Source organism: Calonectris borealis, chromosome 26 (assembly GCF_964195595.1).
Source record: "Calonectris borealis chromosome 26, bCalBor7.hap1.2, whole genome shotgun sequence".
NCBI classification, from domain to species: domain Eukaryota; kingdom Metazoa; phylum Chordata; class Aves; order Procellariiformes; family Procellariidae; genus Calonectris; species Calonectris borealis.
Genome location: NC_134337.1, coordinates 6,171,485 through 6,187,095, shown reverse-complemented (window position 1 = coordinate 6,187,095; position 15,611 = coordinate 6,171,485). Strand labels below are relative to the sequence as shown.

Below are 15,611 nucleotides of genomic sequence, written 5' to 3'. Positions count from 1 at the left end.
ACAGAGGGAAGGGTTTTATGCAGGGGACGGGAATGAATCCAAACATTTCCTAAACCCCCCTGCACATGTCTCCCACCAGTGCAGCCTCCCACCCCGCGGGGGCAAAGGGACCTGCGCTTCCCACTGGCCGTTTGCTGTCACCGTGAGCCTCATTAGCACAGTCCCCTTCCCCAGGGTGAGGGTTCGGGGGGCAGGAGCTCTCCAGGGAGCCCAGGGCAGTGATTTATGGGTGTTTGCACTCATGTGTGCCAGGGAGGGGTGGGAAGAGCCCAGGCAATTCTGCCCGTCGGTCTGGTGGGAGCCTCCCAGCTGCAAATCCCCGCGTCTGAGCCCGGCTGCATGGGGGTTATCGCCCTGCCTGGCTTTGGCTGCCGCCCGGGGACGTTGCTCCCCTCTGCTGCACTACGGGATGTGGGTTGTGGGATCTGGGTGACAACCCATAAATCACCCTGGGGACAGGCAGGAAGAGGTGGATGGAGGGGCGGCCTGTCTGACTCTTCCCACAAAGAGCTCCTTGATACCATCTAATGCTTGTGCTCCCGAGACCCCAGGCTTCCCGTATCGCCGCTCCGCACGCTGCTGCTGGTGAGCAGCTGACTCAGCTGATAACCGGAGGATTACGGCTCCTCGTAAAACCCAAGGTCAAAAAACAGTAGGAAATTCAGAGCATAACAACTACCCCTAACAAAGAGCTGGGCACAGCCCCGACGCGGAGCATCGGGGTCCTTCCGCAGCTCTCCGTGCGCTTCCTGGGGGGGCAATGAGGTGGGGGGTAATGTGTTTCCCCTCCATCCTATTTCTCGGGAGTGTAACAGGAATGAAGGGTTGTGCCTGTCCTTCCCAGGGCAGCTCCACACGCTCACAGCCAGCCCCACATAGCACCCGCTCGGGTCCTGCTGTCCCCGTCCCAGCTCTGCCACCCCGGCCGCTGTCACCTCCTCAGATGAATGCATTCTTTCACCCTGCACGATAATGGCAGAGGTAACTGCTTAAGATTTCTTTTCATCTTTCACCTAAAAGAAAAAGAAATATCCCTGTTTCTCTTGCAGAGCTGCATCTGGAGAGGGCTCATGGGAGCCCTTTTGTCTGAGATTTTGCCTCGGCATTTAGTAGCACCCTCAGGTTCGGTGGATGGAGTTGTAGGTTCAGTACAGGGTTGTTTGGAGAAGGCACACACCCCCACGTGCATAAACACAGAACTCAGTTACATTTATAGAAACGTACCAAAAAAGAGAAGCTTCCCTCCGCTTCCCATTCCCAAACCCCCCAGCAACCCAAACACGGGGCTGGGCTGGAGCGAAGCCCTGGAGCAGGAGGAGAGGCTGCAGCGCCCGCGGGCAGAGGTCCGCGGCCCCAGCGCTCCCCGTGCTGTCACCTCCCGGGCAGAGCGCTGGAGCCGTCCTGGGCTCAGCCGGTCTCTCATCCACCAGCTACAGCGTCGCTCCTGCCCCGGGCTCCTGCCCTGCCCCACGAAGCCTCGGGGAGCAGAAGTACGTTAAAAGTGGGAGTAATCCCTAAATGAGTAAGAAGGCAAAAGATAATTTATCTGTCTAGCCTCTTCCTCTTCATCATCCGACATGGTGATACAGAGAAGCTAGAAAAACATGAAGTCCTTCAAGCACTTTTTAAAAAGAAAAAAAACCACCCCAATTTTCTGGTCAAACTTTCAAAGGCTCAAGGCTTGCAAGGCACCCAAAGCTAATGCTGGTGAACCGTGCAAAAGTGCTGGCGCAGAGAGGTAGGACACAGAGAGCTCCTCAAACACGAACGTCAAACGTCTCCGTCGCTCTGGACCCAAAGTGCTGGCAGTGTCCCCTGCTGTGGAATGCGGTTTGCTTCAGCAGCTGCAAATTCACCGCATCTCTCAAATACCGGGAGTGGGGGCAGCCCCGCTTAACCTGCAGGAATAAAACCAAAGGCTTTAGGCTAGGGAGGGATCGCCTGGGCTCATGCAGTCCCAAACTCCAATTTGGGCTGGGCACCAATCTCTGGGCTTGTTCCTGTGTCTCTTGGGATAAGCTCTTCATATCGAAAGCATACCAGACCTTTCTTACCCCCTTATTCACAGCGGACACACTGCAACAACGCAGTTGGTCCTGTAAAAACAGGGATGGGGTGAATCACCAATTTATTTTTTTTCTTTTAAAATCTGATCTGAAACTCTTTGACATTTTGATATGCATATTCATATTCTTGATTTACATTAAGATCCTCAAAAAAAGGTTGCAGAGGAAGAAACCCAGGGGGATTTGTCAGCAGTAGGATGCTGGGTTTTGTGCAGAGTTTGATCCAGAAATGGAAAGCATCCACTTCTCCGTGGCAGTCAGCAGCTGCCAGTGCTGAGCAGCACAGGAAAAAGGCTGGAAAGAGGCTGTAGACATGACATAGCATTTGCAGAAGATCATGCTTAAACTTCCAAGAAAGATAAACTCTCTTCTGCTGCCAGATCATGATGTAAACTTGGTTAAAACCCCCATTGAACCACCCCATGAGTAGCTGTGGTTGTGCTCGGCACCAGGCACGGCTCCCCACGCCGGAGCTCATTCACGAACTCCCAGGGAGCCCACCCAGCCCCACCGCCCCTCCCCAGGGCAGCGCAGGCATGTCCGGCTGTTCGGGGCAGGACTCACCGCTCGGAGCAGCGTCTCCGGGTGCTCTTACTCACCGCTCGATGATGCTGTTGTTGAACTGGAGATCACAAGTTACCGATCGCATCTGCTCCAGGAGCTCCTGCATCCTGCCGGGGACACAACCAGCCCTTACCCCCGTGCTCTCAGCCTCCTGCTCCCCGCGGGAGCAGCCCCTGCGGAAGGGCTGGCTGAGCTGGCAGGGACACCCCGCGGGTCACCGACGTGCGCAGCGGCGAAGGGCTCAGCGCAGGCTGTCCCAGCCCGGCAGAGGCAGAGCCCTCGCCCCAACGCTCGCCCTGTTGCTCGTGCAGAGGATGAGCGGTGGCAGGTCCCGCTTCTCCCCGGGGAGCCGGGCTGTCTCCAAAACCCTCTTCCCCAAGACTCACCGGAAAGCCATCTCCTGCCGTGCCTGGCTCAGATGGATGGGTGAAGGCGCGGGAGGAATCGGGGCCAAATTCCGTTTCTCCGACTGGAGAAACCTGTCCAGAGCCTGCAGAGACGGAGAGACTTGGCAGCCCCGGCAGGCAGCGGGCAGTTTGCGGTGTCCGACCCCGGGTGCTGCGCTGCCGGGCCCTCTCTGCAGCCCTGCGAGCGCGGCGTGCCTACCCCGGGGACAAGGGGGGGGCAAAACTCGCGGGGAAATTATGCCTACGTAGCCACAGCCAGCACGTCCACTTCTTCAGAACAAACAAAATAAAATAACCAAAGGACCAGGGCTGCAGCTTGTCAGATAGTCCACCATGAGAGCTGGAGGTGAAGCGTTATTTTTCTACTACTGCAATTCCTGTCTAGGGATACAGATTCCCCCGTGCCAGGCAGTCCTCGGGACCAGGGCTGCCACTGCCAAAGCTTCACCCATTCCTTGCTCTGCGCGGTGGGGAAAAACAAGATCTCCAATGTGGCTCACCCACAAAGGACTGCAGCAAGTTGTTTAAAAATACTCCGGTGTTTCCCTCCTTATGCACTCATGCGCACGCTGGGAGAGGGGAGCAGCAGCGTTATCTGGAAGCAGGGAGAGGCTGCGCAGCAGCAGCCCCGGGCACCTACACTCTGCAGGCAGTCCTGGCACTCCATCGTCTCCACGCTGCAGGCGCTGATGCGGTTGCTGAGCTTCTTCAAATGCTTCTTTATCTCACAAACTTTCCTAGAAAGAAAAACGATGACAAAATTCCCAGTCAATGTTCGGCAGCACTGTGGATCATTATAATTTTTTTTCTTTTTTTAATTTTGTATTGCTTTCTGCAAACCTTGCTGGATCAAATTTAAAATCCTGAAGGAAAGCAAATGAGTCACAACAGTGTTGTAATTACGGCTGCAGCTCTGCTAATAGCCACCGTAGGCCACGTTATCCAAACAACACTAACAGCAAATTAATTAGGGAAAGTGTTGCTTATATGAGAGACAGCTCAAGCCCATCACTCCTGCCCTAAGTGCTGCTCGGGCCGGTTCTCTGTGCCCCGGGGAGGACTGAGCATCTACTCAAAAAGGCTCCTTGGTTTTGCATTTCTTTTTGCATGCTCTCCTTTCACATTTGAAGCGTACGAAGGCCAGAGAAGTTCCCCCGCCAGCACATCCCTGGGGCCAGACTCTCTGCAGGCAGCACCATTGACACCAAAGCCCAAAACGCGGCGTCGCGGTGGGCTCTGCCGCGGGGGCTGAGCTGGGCCAGGGCGGTGTGACCAGTGCCCGCTGCTCTGCCCCAGCCTCGGGGGTAAATCCTGTGATTTTTTGGGGGGACCAACTGCCCTGTTCCTGCCACGCACCCGGCAGGCGCGCCCTGAGTTGTATAAAAAAAGGTTTGGTTTGGCTTTAAAAAAAAAAAAAAAGGAAAGAATATTTAAGGTGAACGGTCCGCCTCCAGTCCCCAGAAAAACAGCCACCACACCACAAACCCTGGCTGCTGGCAGGAAGAAACCCAAAACAGGACAATTAAAACTGAAGTAACAATAAATTAAAAATATCCAGTTGTGACTCACGATGCCTTCTCCCTAAGGACAGAAAAACAGATACAAAAATACTCCAGAAAAACATGAAGAAGTTTTTCCTCCCTTGAGCAAAGGTAAAAGCCTGCTTTGGTGCAGACGGGGCTCCTGCACTGCACGGATTTCGTAGGGCTCTACATCCAGGGAGGAATCACCCTGAGACAAAATTCCCACTGAAGCCAAGGGGAGATTTCACTGCCCTGCCATGGGAAAACCATTCTCCTTCTGCCTACACTGGCAGCCCAGGGGAATGGATGCTGCTCTCTAAAAGCAGCCTTGCCAGAAAAATCCCATTTCTGCAACATCTTCTTCCTCTGACTGCCTCCCCCTCACCCCTGCTCTTCGCTGCTGTGATAGGCAGTGGATCGTGCTCAATCTCTGCAAGGTAATTTGCTCTTTGCATTATTCCCCAAACGCCATTTAACAGAAAATCATTCCTGATAAGTAGATCTCTTTGTCTCAATAGTAATTTTGTCCTGATAAAATAACCTTGCCTTGTCAGAGCACAAGGAAACCAGCTGCTTGAGCTCAAGCTGCAAGTTTAGGGGGCTTTTTAAAAAAAAAAAAACCAACTTAAAACAACAGGGCAGAAATACATGGCACGGGATAAGAACCAGCGTACACAGCAGGGTTTCTAGCAGTCACACAGAGCTGCTGCTTTAAGGTCTTATTACCCTTTCCGAGTCCCTCAGCAGCAGTTACCAACCCCGTCATCTCCATCCGCATCCCAATACTGGATCAATAGCAGAGAGCATTCCGAAGCCCTGGTTGTTGGAGCATTACTGGGAAGTCCCCTCTCCCCTTCCCTGAAAGCCAGAGCCCCGAAACCCCGGGAGCGGGCTGGGCAGGGGCTGGTACCTCATCCTGCTGCCGTGGAGGGCCAGGGCCTCCTGGTACCGCTGGGCACAGTCCTCCTGGAAAATCAACAGAACCTTCCTGGCCAGATGCCCTAAATTCACCCTAAAACCAGAAAAAAAGAGAGAAGACTCTTATTTCCTTAAACGTATGAAAATGAACATCACAGTTCACATGGCAGGAGACCTAAGGCTGGTTCCCGAATGGAGAAAGAGGGACGGGATGCTCATCGGTGCTATGGAGAAAATAAAACCTAATTATGATGCAGAGGAGAGGGAGGTTTGGGGGGCCAGGGGACCCAGGCGGGGACGCCCAGCTGGGCTGTCACCCCCACCCCTGGGGCACTTCTTTGCCTTGGAGTTAAGGGAAATGTCCAAGGTTAGACTGAAGATTAATTAAGATAAAGGAGCTGCCTGTTAAATTTCACCATCCCTGGTATATATTGAAGTGTGCATTTTATTTCTTGCCCACATTAAATTCCCCTGGTTTTGGCAGAAACTGAAAGGAGGATTTTTAAAGGCACAAAAGCCATCAGACACTTTACTCCCACTGAAAGTTAAGCAGATATGAAAGCACGGACACTTCCTAAATCAGCATCTCAGCAAATAAATGGCCACAAACTGAGTAAGTACTGTGTGAGCCACAGCCTGCAATGTGCTTATCCCCACAGCCCCACGCAGGGATTTGGCCCAACAGCAACTCCCTGTCCCCGCATCTCACATCTTCCTCTGAAATCGCTTGTAGCTTGAACACTTTGCTGTGAAAGGTCCTGCATCGATGAACCATCACAGAAGCCGCTTATAGGCGCCCTCTCTCAACGTTAGTGACCCAGGAACATTCTACATCCCCTTCGGATTCAATCAGAAACACCAAACTCCTGCCTGGCGCAGCATGGGGCAGCTCCTAGAAAGGGGAGAGGGCTGGGACTTACTTATCCAGCTTGTGTATTTGTTCCTCATTGTAGCCCAGCCCTGGGGAGGAAAGACACCGGTCACCACAGGTTTTCCTGTTCATAACCCAAGAAATGGGCAATTTCACAACACACAGAGATCTCTCACGGGGCTTTTCAGGGCTGCAGCCCCTGGGACCACTGTCACGGCACAGAAATAACTGCTAAACCCAGCAAACTGAAATAACCCATTTTTCCACCGGGCCAGCGCAGCCCCGTGCCTCGTGCCCCCGTGGCTGCTGTCCCCGTCCCCGTCACTTACGCAGACACGTCCTGGCCTTCTTGAACTGCTTGTAGATCAGCTGCATCTTCTCCAGGCAGCTCTCGATCTGCCGGATGCTGAAATCGGGACAGGGAAGAGGCGTGAGGCCCCACAAGACGAAGGGTATGAGGTTGGGGTGCAGTTAGGACTTTGGGGTGAAGCCCGAACAGGCTGTAACTAGGGGACACTGCTGCTACCCACGTCTGTGTACAGGGACATCACGCAATACTCCCCGCGCGTGCACAGGGCTGTGAAAAGCTGTTTGCAAGGAGGGGCCGTGCACGGCTGTTTGGGAGCACGCCGCGGTGTCTGCTCAATCCAGCTGAGAACAGCGAAGCCTTGGCAGGGATTTCGGTAAAGCTGGTGCTACAAACCTTTTGTCTTCATGCACTTGTTGCCTGTGCTTCACCAGTTCGGACAAAATGCTGCCCAGCGCCCCTTGAAAGTCAAAGATGTTGTGGGAGCACTGAGAGAGCTCCTCGGCGACCTGCGGATGAGGAGGAGAGGTTGGGGCCGGCTGCTCCCAATGCTGCCTGCGGCTGCGGCTGCCCCGGCCCTGCGCGGAGCCGCCCCCGGGGCTCACCCTCTGCAGCCTTGTCTTCACCACGGCCACGTCCTTCAGAGCCGGCACCCCGCTGCCCGCAGGAACAGCCTCGTACCTGAAGAAAGGCAGAAAATGAATTTTCCTTAAGCAGAATATAAGCCAGAGGCAGCCTTCACCTGGGCAAAGGAAACCCATCCCGTGGTGGAGGCAGCTCAGAGTCCCTGGGGCAGCCGGGCGGTGGTTTGCTCGGACAAAAACTCTGCGTTCAGGGTAACGGATCTGAGCCACAAGATGCAAAGTGCTGATCCGGTAAAAACTCGCCCTGTTGTGTCCAATTTGTTCCAAAATTGTTAGCTTCATAGGGATTGGCTTTACTCCAGATGAGATGTTGTCTGCCGCCCTGCAGCTGGCATGAGAGTGTAACGCTGAGCGGAGCACGCTGGCTAAGTCAGCAGAAATACGCCCGATCCAGCCCGTGTTGGAAGGGATGGATAAGCCAGCAGCATCCAGCTGCTCTTGGCACTACAGCCCTGCGCTAATCCGGCTGAAGTCAATGGGAACCATGTGTCCCTGTCTTTTTAGATGAAATGGAAATGAAGAGACTTGCTAAATTGAAAAGAATAAAAGAACAGCAACGCAGCAGCAGAGAATTTTCAACTACAACAACGAAACAGAAAAGCAAAATAACTGTGGGACACTTTAGATAAAATGGGTTCAGCTTTCCCTGGGGGAGTGCGGCTGGGAATGGGTGCATTGGTTACGGCGAGGACAGCCCAGGGTTTCTCTGTAATTCAGCCTCCATTGAATGCTCCAGTAGTGGAGCCTCTTCAATAGAAATAAAAGACATCTCATCATGGCCAGGGTGGCCAGGCGGGATGCCAGCTCAGGGGGAATGCAGCACGGTGGGCTGCCAGCCGCCCTCCCTGGCACTGCCCGATGCTCCCCGCGCTCGGCTCTCCAAGGCTGTTTGCAGGGAGCGGGGCCGGCGGTGCTGGCCAGACCCTGGAGGGGACCCGGCTGCTGATGCCGTTATTTTAACTCCGCTGGCAGCAACAGCTCTTTTTCCCTTTCCCACGAGCTGGCAGCAGCAGCCGTGCCTCCTCCTCGCACTCCCTCTGCGGCTCCCGGGGTGTTACAGTCTGAAAACCCCCGAGCAGGAGCAGGGAGCGAGGACTAATTCTGGGCTCCCATGAAACCGGGGTCTGATCATCAAAAACTGAAGTAAAGAGGGAGAAAGCCATGGTGGCTCTTTTCCTGCAGCCTCCACATACAGTGAAAAAGCCTCTTACCTTCCAGGTACCAGCCTATTCCTGGAATTTTACTTATTTCTGATTATTCAGGCACCTTTGAGAGTCCCATATCTTATCTGCAGCAGCCTCAGGGCACCGCCGGTGCCTGCCGCAGCCCAGCGCCTGCATCCCCTCGGCCGCAAAGCCACACTTACAGCACGCGGGTCTTCACCTCAGTGAGCTGCAGGCAGGAGAGCACCGAAAGAGCCCCTCTCTTCTGCTCCAAAATCCTCAAGCACTCCATTTTCAGATTCCCACTGCCAAGAGAGAAAACAGCCCGTCCAACACGTGTTCCCCGGCAGCCCGACCTCCATCCCAGGGCCGGCCATGTGTGGCAGGGGGTTAGGATGGGGCTGGTGGCTCCTCTCTGGCTGCTCGTGAGAAAATGGGGGGCTGGATGCACGTAAAACTGGGTGCAGCTCCCGGGCGGGGGGCTCGTGCTCGCTGGGCACTGTCCTGCCGCTGCACAAGAAGCTCCTGCCCCAAGTGAAATGGGTAGGACAGTGAAAATGCATAATGATAATATTAATAGTAAATAATAGTAGTAGCAGTAGTAGTAATAATAATAATGATGATGATGATGATGCTGTTTTCCTCAGCATCTCCTGAACTGAAAACAGTGACTTAAAAGTAACAAGTGGGGACAGGAGCATCCTCACATCACCGAGTGGTATTTTACTACAGGTCCTCCTCCGGGTCCAGCCCCCTCGCAGCCTGGCACCCTGGCACCCGTAGCGTCCCTTCTACGGGGGCACACGCTGGCCGTCGTGCCGCGCTCCCTCCCAGTACCCTGTGAGGATACCGGTGGTCCTGCACTGCCTGGAAGAGGCTGGAAAACCCCGAGCAGTTGAACTCTTAACACACGAAGCTCTCGGTGCTGGGAAGGGACGGGTCACCCCCCCGCCGCCCGCGGCCGCGGTGGCTCCGGCACTCACATCACCCAGTGGAGACCTCTCGCCAGCAGCTCCCGGCAGCGCCGCAGGGCCTGGGCGATCCGCAGCGCCTGGTGCACGGCACCCACCGCGCTCTGCAAAGCAAAGGGCACTGCCGGGGGCTGCGCCTCCGTGGCCGGGGCTCCCCCGGGCTGCACGGGCACCCCCACCTACCTTGGCTGCACCGCAGTCGGCCACCACGTCCACTTTGGGGACAAACTTTGGAAACTCAAGTGCCGCTGGAAAGACAGACAGCGGTCACGGTGCTTTGGGGAGCCAGCCCGGAGCCCCCAAGCCGCGGCTGCGGACCCACAGGGACATCTCACACCCGCCAAAGCAAACCCCGCAGCCGCTCAGGATTTCAGGCACGGGAGCAGCTGCGATCCCGGAGGCTTAGTGCAGCTCTCCAAGATATTTTGGAAATGTGGATGAAGGCAGGAACTGCCTGCAAAGCCCAGTGTGGCGGGCAGCCGTGGAGCGACAGCACACGGCAGGGGAAAACTGCCCTGAAACCTCCTAACCCTGCCCCAGCACCGTAACCCCTCCACCCCCTGCTGTGCACTGGAGTCTATTAGGATAAGAATTGAAGCAAATCTCTCTTACGGCAGCCACCCTGCATGCCGTGATGCATCTCCACGCCAACGGTACTCACGGTCTCTGTATCTGACTCCTACCACGTCTTCTGCTTGCTCAGCGGAGCTCAGCAAGGTCAGAGGGTTGCGCTCTGTGGTTTTGCAGAAATTATGAGCTTGTAGATTAGGATCCAACTCATACAGATGACCTTCAAAAAAATATTCTTGATGGTGAGGGGCTATATTTGTTTGTTTGAAGACAGCATCTAAAAACTTGGTGGTACTGAAATGAAAAAGAAACGAAAGGATGGGGAATAAGCAATGAGGCGACCGCTCAGATTTCCATCGCTTTAACAGCCTGCCGCCCTCTTCTCGTAGCAAAACATCCCACGAGGTCAGCGCAGCCCCTGGGACAACCTCCCTGGGGCTCTCCGTGTGCCACGCCAGGAGCCGACGGCTGCCGGTTAGTGCACTCCCCAGCAAAGGCTGGTTTGAGCCCAGTTTGTTTTAGCCTGGTTTAACTGTGGTGCAAGGGGAACGGGCGCTCCCCCAGGGTCACCTACTGAAATGGGGGGCTGAGGCTCCTGAGCTCCATTCCCAAATTCACTTTTAGCACAGTCTTGGCATCCTTACGTGTTGTAGGAGTGGATGTAGATGCGATGCGAGGAAGCCTGCTGCAGGGAGAAGACATCGACCACGATCCTGTGCAAAATGTCATTGGTTTCTGCAAAAAACTGGTCGAATCCCCAGCACTTCTCTTGATCCGCCTCCAGGATGTTAGCCAAAATGGGTATCAGCTGGTCCTTCAGCCCCCTGCAGCAGCAGCAGAAGAGATGTTTGCACAGACTGGCATAACCCTGAGCCACAAATGCGGTGACCCGCGGGGCCGGGGAGAGGTGCAGCCCCTCTCCTGCGGCTGAGCTCCCGTACCGACGGAGCCGCTGCCCTGCCTTGCACCCCCTTCTCCCGGCTGTAAAGCAAAGCCCTGGGCTGAGAGCTGTGACATCGGCAGATGAAAAGCTCATCTGCCTCCTTAACGCGCTGTCTGAGGTGGGATGCCCTCTCCAGCCGCGGTGCCAGGGCGTGAGACCCGCAGCAGGAGCTGAGCCCGGCAAGGGGCACTCACGTGGAGAGCCGGCAGGTGACGGGCAGCTCGTAGCTCCACTCGATGCTCCCGTTCTCCTGCCTCTGGACCCCCGCGATGGCTCCGGGAGGCTTCTCAGTGGTAATTTTATACCTGTTGAAAGAAATTGTTTGCAGCTGAAACGAGCCAAGTGACCTCTGTTTGGGCACTACGTCCCTCGGGTTCAGCAAGGAGCGAAAGGGCAGAGCATGGATGGGCTGGGAAAGGCACGATTCACAGAAAGCAAAAAAACACACAGAGGGAAAATACTTCAAGAAACGGTCAAAAACTTTCAAGCAAACATTAACCTTGACTCCTCTCCCAGCTGTTTAGCCACAAAGTCACGAGAATGCATTCTGAGGGCAAATGCGGTAAATGTGGCACAGACCCTTCACCACACTCTCTACGGGCTACGTTTCAGGGCTTTCTGGGCTATATGGGATTAAATGAGCAGTAAACTACAGCGCATAGTCACCCGGTGCTGCTGGCACGCGCCAAGCCGCAGCCAGGTTGTCCTGCAGCCCCCAGGGCCACCAGCCACGGTCCCACCTCCCCACGCCGCAGCGCCCAGCCCTCCCAGCTGGATGCGGTACCTACATGATCTCCTTGTTCCTGCGAGGTCCCCCGAAGGGGACGAAGGGGAGGCTGCCGGTGGCAGCGTGGTAGAAGGTGACACCGATGCTCCAGAGGTCGACAGTGACGCCGTACGCCTTCTGCTGCGGCTTGCGCAGGACCGCTCGCTCGTACATGTCCGGGTGCTGCAGGGATGAAGCAGAGAGCAGCACTGCAACGCGTCCAGCGGGTTTGCAGCGGGCATCAAGCCTTGGACTTGAAAACTGACTGCTCGCTTTGACCTCTTCTACTGCTGGGTCCTCCAAACAAAGCGTGACCTGTAACTCTACAACAAAAATGCTGAGCTCCCCTCTTCGAAAAACGTGGCCCCTTTGAGATTGGGCTCTCCAAGGCACTGCTGCTCTCTACAAGTTGCCCAGCCGCTGGATGGAGGGATGGGGACCAGCTTCCCCCAGGACTCCCAAGGGCCACCGGCCTGGCGACACGCCGTACTCACAAGATATTCCTCCGTCCCGTAGACGGACACAAACTTTTCATCATCATCCAGCTCTCGGGCGGCCCCAAAATCCGTCAGCTTGTAGATGCTCTGCCCATCTTCCCCCATCAGCCGCATGATGTTCCCGGGTTTGATGTCCCTGTGGACAACGCCGTTCTCGCGGAGGTGGTTCATCCCTGCCACTGGGCACAAGGGGGGAAGGCAGCGTTCGTGCGTGGGGCTGGAGCAGTTTGCTCCAGCGGGTTTTGTTTAAACGTAGGAACGTGAGAAGGGACGGAGCGGGGACAAGCCCCAGGGCTGGTTGCATTTAAATGGGGACCAATGTGACTGGGGGAATGGAGAGGATGAGCCCTCGTGCCCTCGTGCCCCTCTGTTGCGGGGCACAGCCTGTTCCCAGAGCTGCTTCCCGGGGCGGGTCTGCAAGGAGAAACCCTCAGGCTTCCCCGAACGCGGATCTCGCCAACCCACCCCGTTCAGGGGTGCAATTTCTGACCGCTCAGCCCAGCCCTCCCGTCCATAGCCCAGGGCTGGTGCCCGCAGGGTCCCACCAGCACCGCGAGGTCCCCAGCCTGCAGCCTCTCGGCCCCGGGCTGCGCGCGATGGCAGGCAGCTGCCCGTCCCGGGCCGGGGCGCGGGGACCCCCGCACTCACCCACGCACTGCAGCACGATGAGGAACTCGGACTCGGCCAAGCCGAAGGCGTTCGCCGGGTCTTCCAGCACGTTCAGCAAGCTGCCGCTGGAGCAGTACTCCATCACCAGCACCTTCTGCTTGCTGCTGCCCTGCGGCGGGGAGCGGCCGTGAGGGCTCGGCGGCTCACAAAGCGCTCAGCATCGCTGCCTGGCCCCTGGCCCAGCCGGTGGCCTGTCCCCCCCAGGCAGGACCAGGTCCCCTCCCTCGGTTGGTGGGTCCCTGGGTTTCTCCTGCTCAGACAAACCAGCGCTGGAGAACGTCCCTGCTGTGCCACACGCCCGGCCAGGGGACAAGAGCAGGTCACGTCCGTGCTCCAGCCCAGTGACCCAGGCACACCAGTGCCACTGGTGACACACCAGTGCCTTCACCCAGTGCTGAAGGGTGGGCTGAGGCTTGGTGCGGAGCTGGAGGACGGCAGGAGAAGGCAGCCCGGGACCACCGCTCCCCTCCCGCGGCTCAGCCCAGTTCCCCCATATCACTGGCCCAGTTGGCACAGCTGGTTTCCGAGCTGAGGTCCCGCTTACCGTCTCCTCCACAGCAAATAATTTGACAATGTTTTTATGGTTCAGCTTCCTCAGCATCTCGAACTCTCTCATCTGGACCTCCTGGGGCCGGAGGTAGCTGGCGTTATTAAAGACCTTCACAGCAACCAGCTCCCCTGATTTCTGGGAAAAGAGGAAAAAGAGAAAAAGGAAATGGGAGGTGACGCCATCCGCGTCCTAAGCAGCTCCATCAGCTCCGTTACTGCTCCCACATCCCGCTCGGGATGCAAACTACGCTGACAGTGTAACGTGCTTTCTGAGCAGGCGTCCCGCAGCCTTCATTTTCTCCACTGCAAAAGCAAACTGCTGTTATTCGCCTCCCTTCCTGGCCCTGAAGCCCACGTGCTACAAAGCAGCGTGTTTATTCAGCTTCATAAAAAGTTTATAGCTGGAGCTGGGGCTGGCAGCTCCCCGCCTGCGCTCTGCGGGACGGGGCTGTTTTCAAACCATCCTCGAAGCCGCCTCTCCTGCCCCGCGCCCCGCAGAGACAGCTTGCTCAATAAACTTCAAAGGCCGGCGAGGCGGAGAATCTCTATTCCAACCCTGGCAAGTGTTTGCATGAAATATGCAAATTGCCAAGGATGGGGTTTTCAAAACCTCTGGGCATTCCCCTGAAAACAGCTTCTTCCCCCCACGGTGCATGGGAGCGCCGGCAGCCGACGAGCAGGACCTGGCCGTGAGCGCCCCGAGAGCTGCCCTCGACCTGCAGACCTGAGCTGGTGCCCGGGGGGAAGGAGCCAAATGAAAAATGAAAATAAAACCCAAAGCAGCCCCCGATGCTGCCAGGAGGGCGAGCAGAGGGGAGCATGGGCATCCCTGCCCCGTGGGGCAGGAGGGCTGGGGGGGGCACGGAGGTACCGGGGCTTTGGGGTGGCTGCCCCCCCCGCTGCCCCCCCCGCTGCCCCCGCTCACCTTGTTGCGAGCTTTGTAGACGCAGGCCGTGGCACCCTGGCCCAGGAGGTCCTCGGTGCTCCAGAGGTAGTTGGGGGTGCTCTGCATCTCCAGCAGCGCCGCTGCGGGGGGCAAGCAGACGAGTCACCCCGGGGACCGCTGGCCTCCGCCAGCCCCGCCACCGAACCCCAGCGTTTATCCTCCTCGCTTGGCAATGCAGGGGAAAAAAGCCGGCCGCAGGACATACCCCGTGGCAGGCGGCCGCCAGCCTCCTACCTCGCCGGCACCGAGCGGGCAGCACCACGCGAAGGGCTGCGCATGGACGGAGCTCTTAGCGCTGCCAAAACCCACCCTGTCGCTGGGACCTGTCGGGGCTGGCAGCGAAACACTGACAGATGCAAAAAAATACGAGCAAACAAACGCCGAGCTGCAAGGTGGTGAGCGGCACCTCCCCGCCCCGAGAACAGAAACCTATGGGATTGCAAAACCCGCTCTGCAAGCATCAGCTGCGGCTGGAGGAGGAAATGCTTCAGCTTCCTGCTCGAGAAAAAAATTCCCAGAGTTGCAGCCGTCCCCAGGCGTGCTGGGCTCCGCAGCCGCTCCGCTGGCTCAGCGGCCAGGGCCGGGACGGACTCTGGTAACAGCAAATGGTGCTGAGCCCTGGCCAGCACACAGCCCTGCCTGGGGCAGGGAGATGGGAAGCAGAGTCAGAGCAGGGTCTGCACCCAGGATCTGCACCCAGGGTCTGCGTTCAGCCTTCGCCAGCCGGGCCGGGCGCCCGCGGTGTGCGTGCCAGGCTGCCCCTGGCACGGGACACGGCCTCGCATGTCGGGATCGTTTGTGATGAGCTGCTGCCGCCGTTCCGCTTTACAGAGCCCCCAGCTGCGCTGCAGGGGTGCTCAGAGGCTGTGCCGGGGCCGGGGTGGTTTAGCTCAAGCCGTCCGTCTCCAAGAGCTGCTGTGCGGGAGTTACAGGTCCCAGAGGCTTCCCGCATCCAGCTGCAGGGATGGCTCCCGCAGGAGCGCAGCTCCCCATCCCTGGGGGCAGCCCTAGAGCCTGACCCAGGTAAAACTGCTCATAATAAAGCGCAGAAATGGAGGGAGGAAGCAGGTGCAAACCGAGCAAACAGCCCTGATCCTTCCCCAGCCACAAACCCATCCCCCATACGTGTGAAGCAACGGATCTGGCCCAGCCCCGGCGCTTGCAAACGCTTCCAGAGGGTTTCAGAGATGAGCAAAGGGCAGAGGGGAGATTTTGGGGCATTCACCAGCTCCCGCCA

At 57.1% G+C, this 15,611-nt stretch overlaps 1 protein-coding gene across 1 annotated transcript; it reads right to left on the bottom strand.

Moving 5' to 3' along the window:
• Window positions 1-1,609: 1,609 nt before the first annotated feature.
• Window positions 1,610-14,726, bottom strand: IKBKE (inhibitor of nuclear factor kappa B kinase subunit epsilon). The gene is made up of 20 exons (XM_075173940.1): window positions 14,354-14,726; window positions 13,424-13,564; window positions 12,859-12,988; window positions 12,208-12,389; window positions 11,736-11,896; window positions 11,142-11,252; window positions 10,649-10,828; window positions 10,096-10,298; window positions 9,618-9,682; window positions 9,447-9,538; window positions 8,667-8,768; window positions 7,262-7,337; window positions 7,053-7,165; window positions 6,679-6,755; window positions 6,399-6,438; window positions 5,471-5,572; window positions 3,678-3,774; window positions 3,017-3,120; window positions 2,666-2,737; window positions 1,610-1,898 (listed from the first exon to the last, which is right to left on the bottom strand). Exons 1-20 carry the CDS (start codon window positions 14,438-14,440, stop codon window positions 1,865-1,867), a joined length of 2,169 nt encoding a protein of 722 aa, XP_075030041.1. The 5' UTR covers window positions 14,441-14,726; the 3' UTR covers window positions 1,610-1,864.
• Window positions 14,727-15,611: the final 885 nt, after the last annotated feature.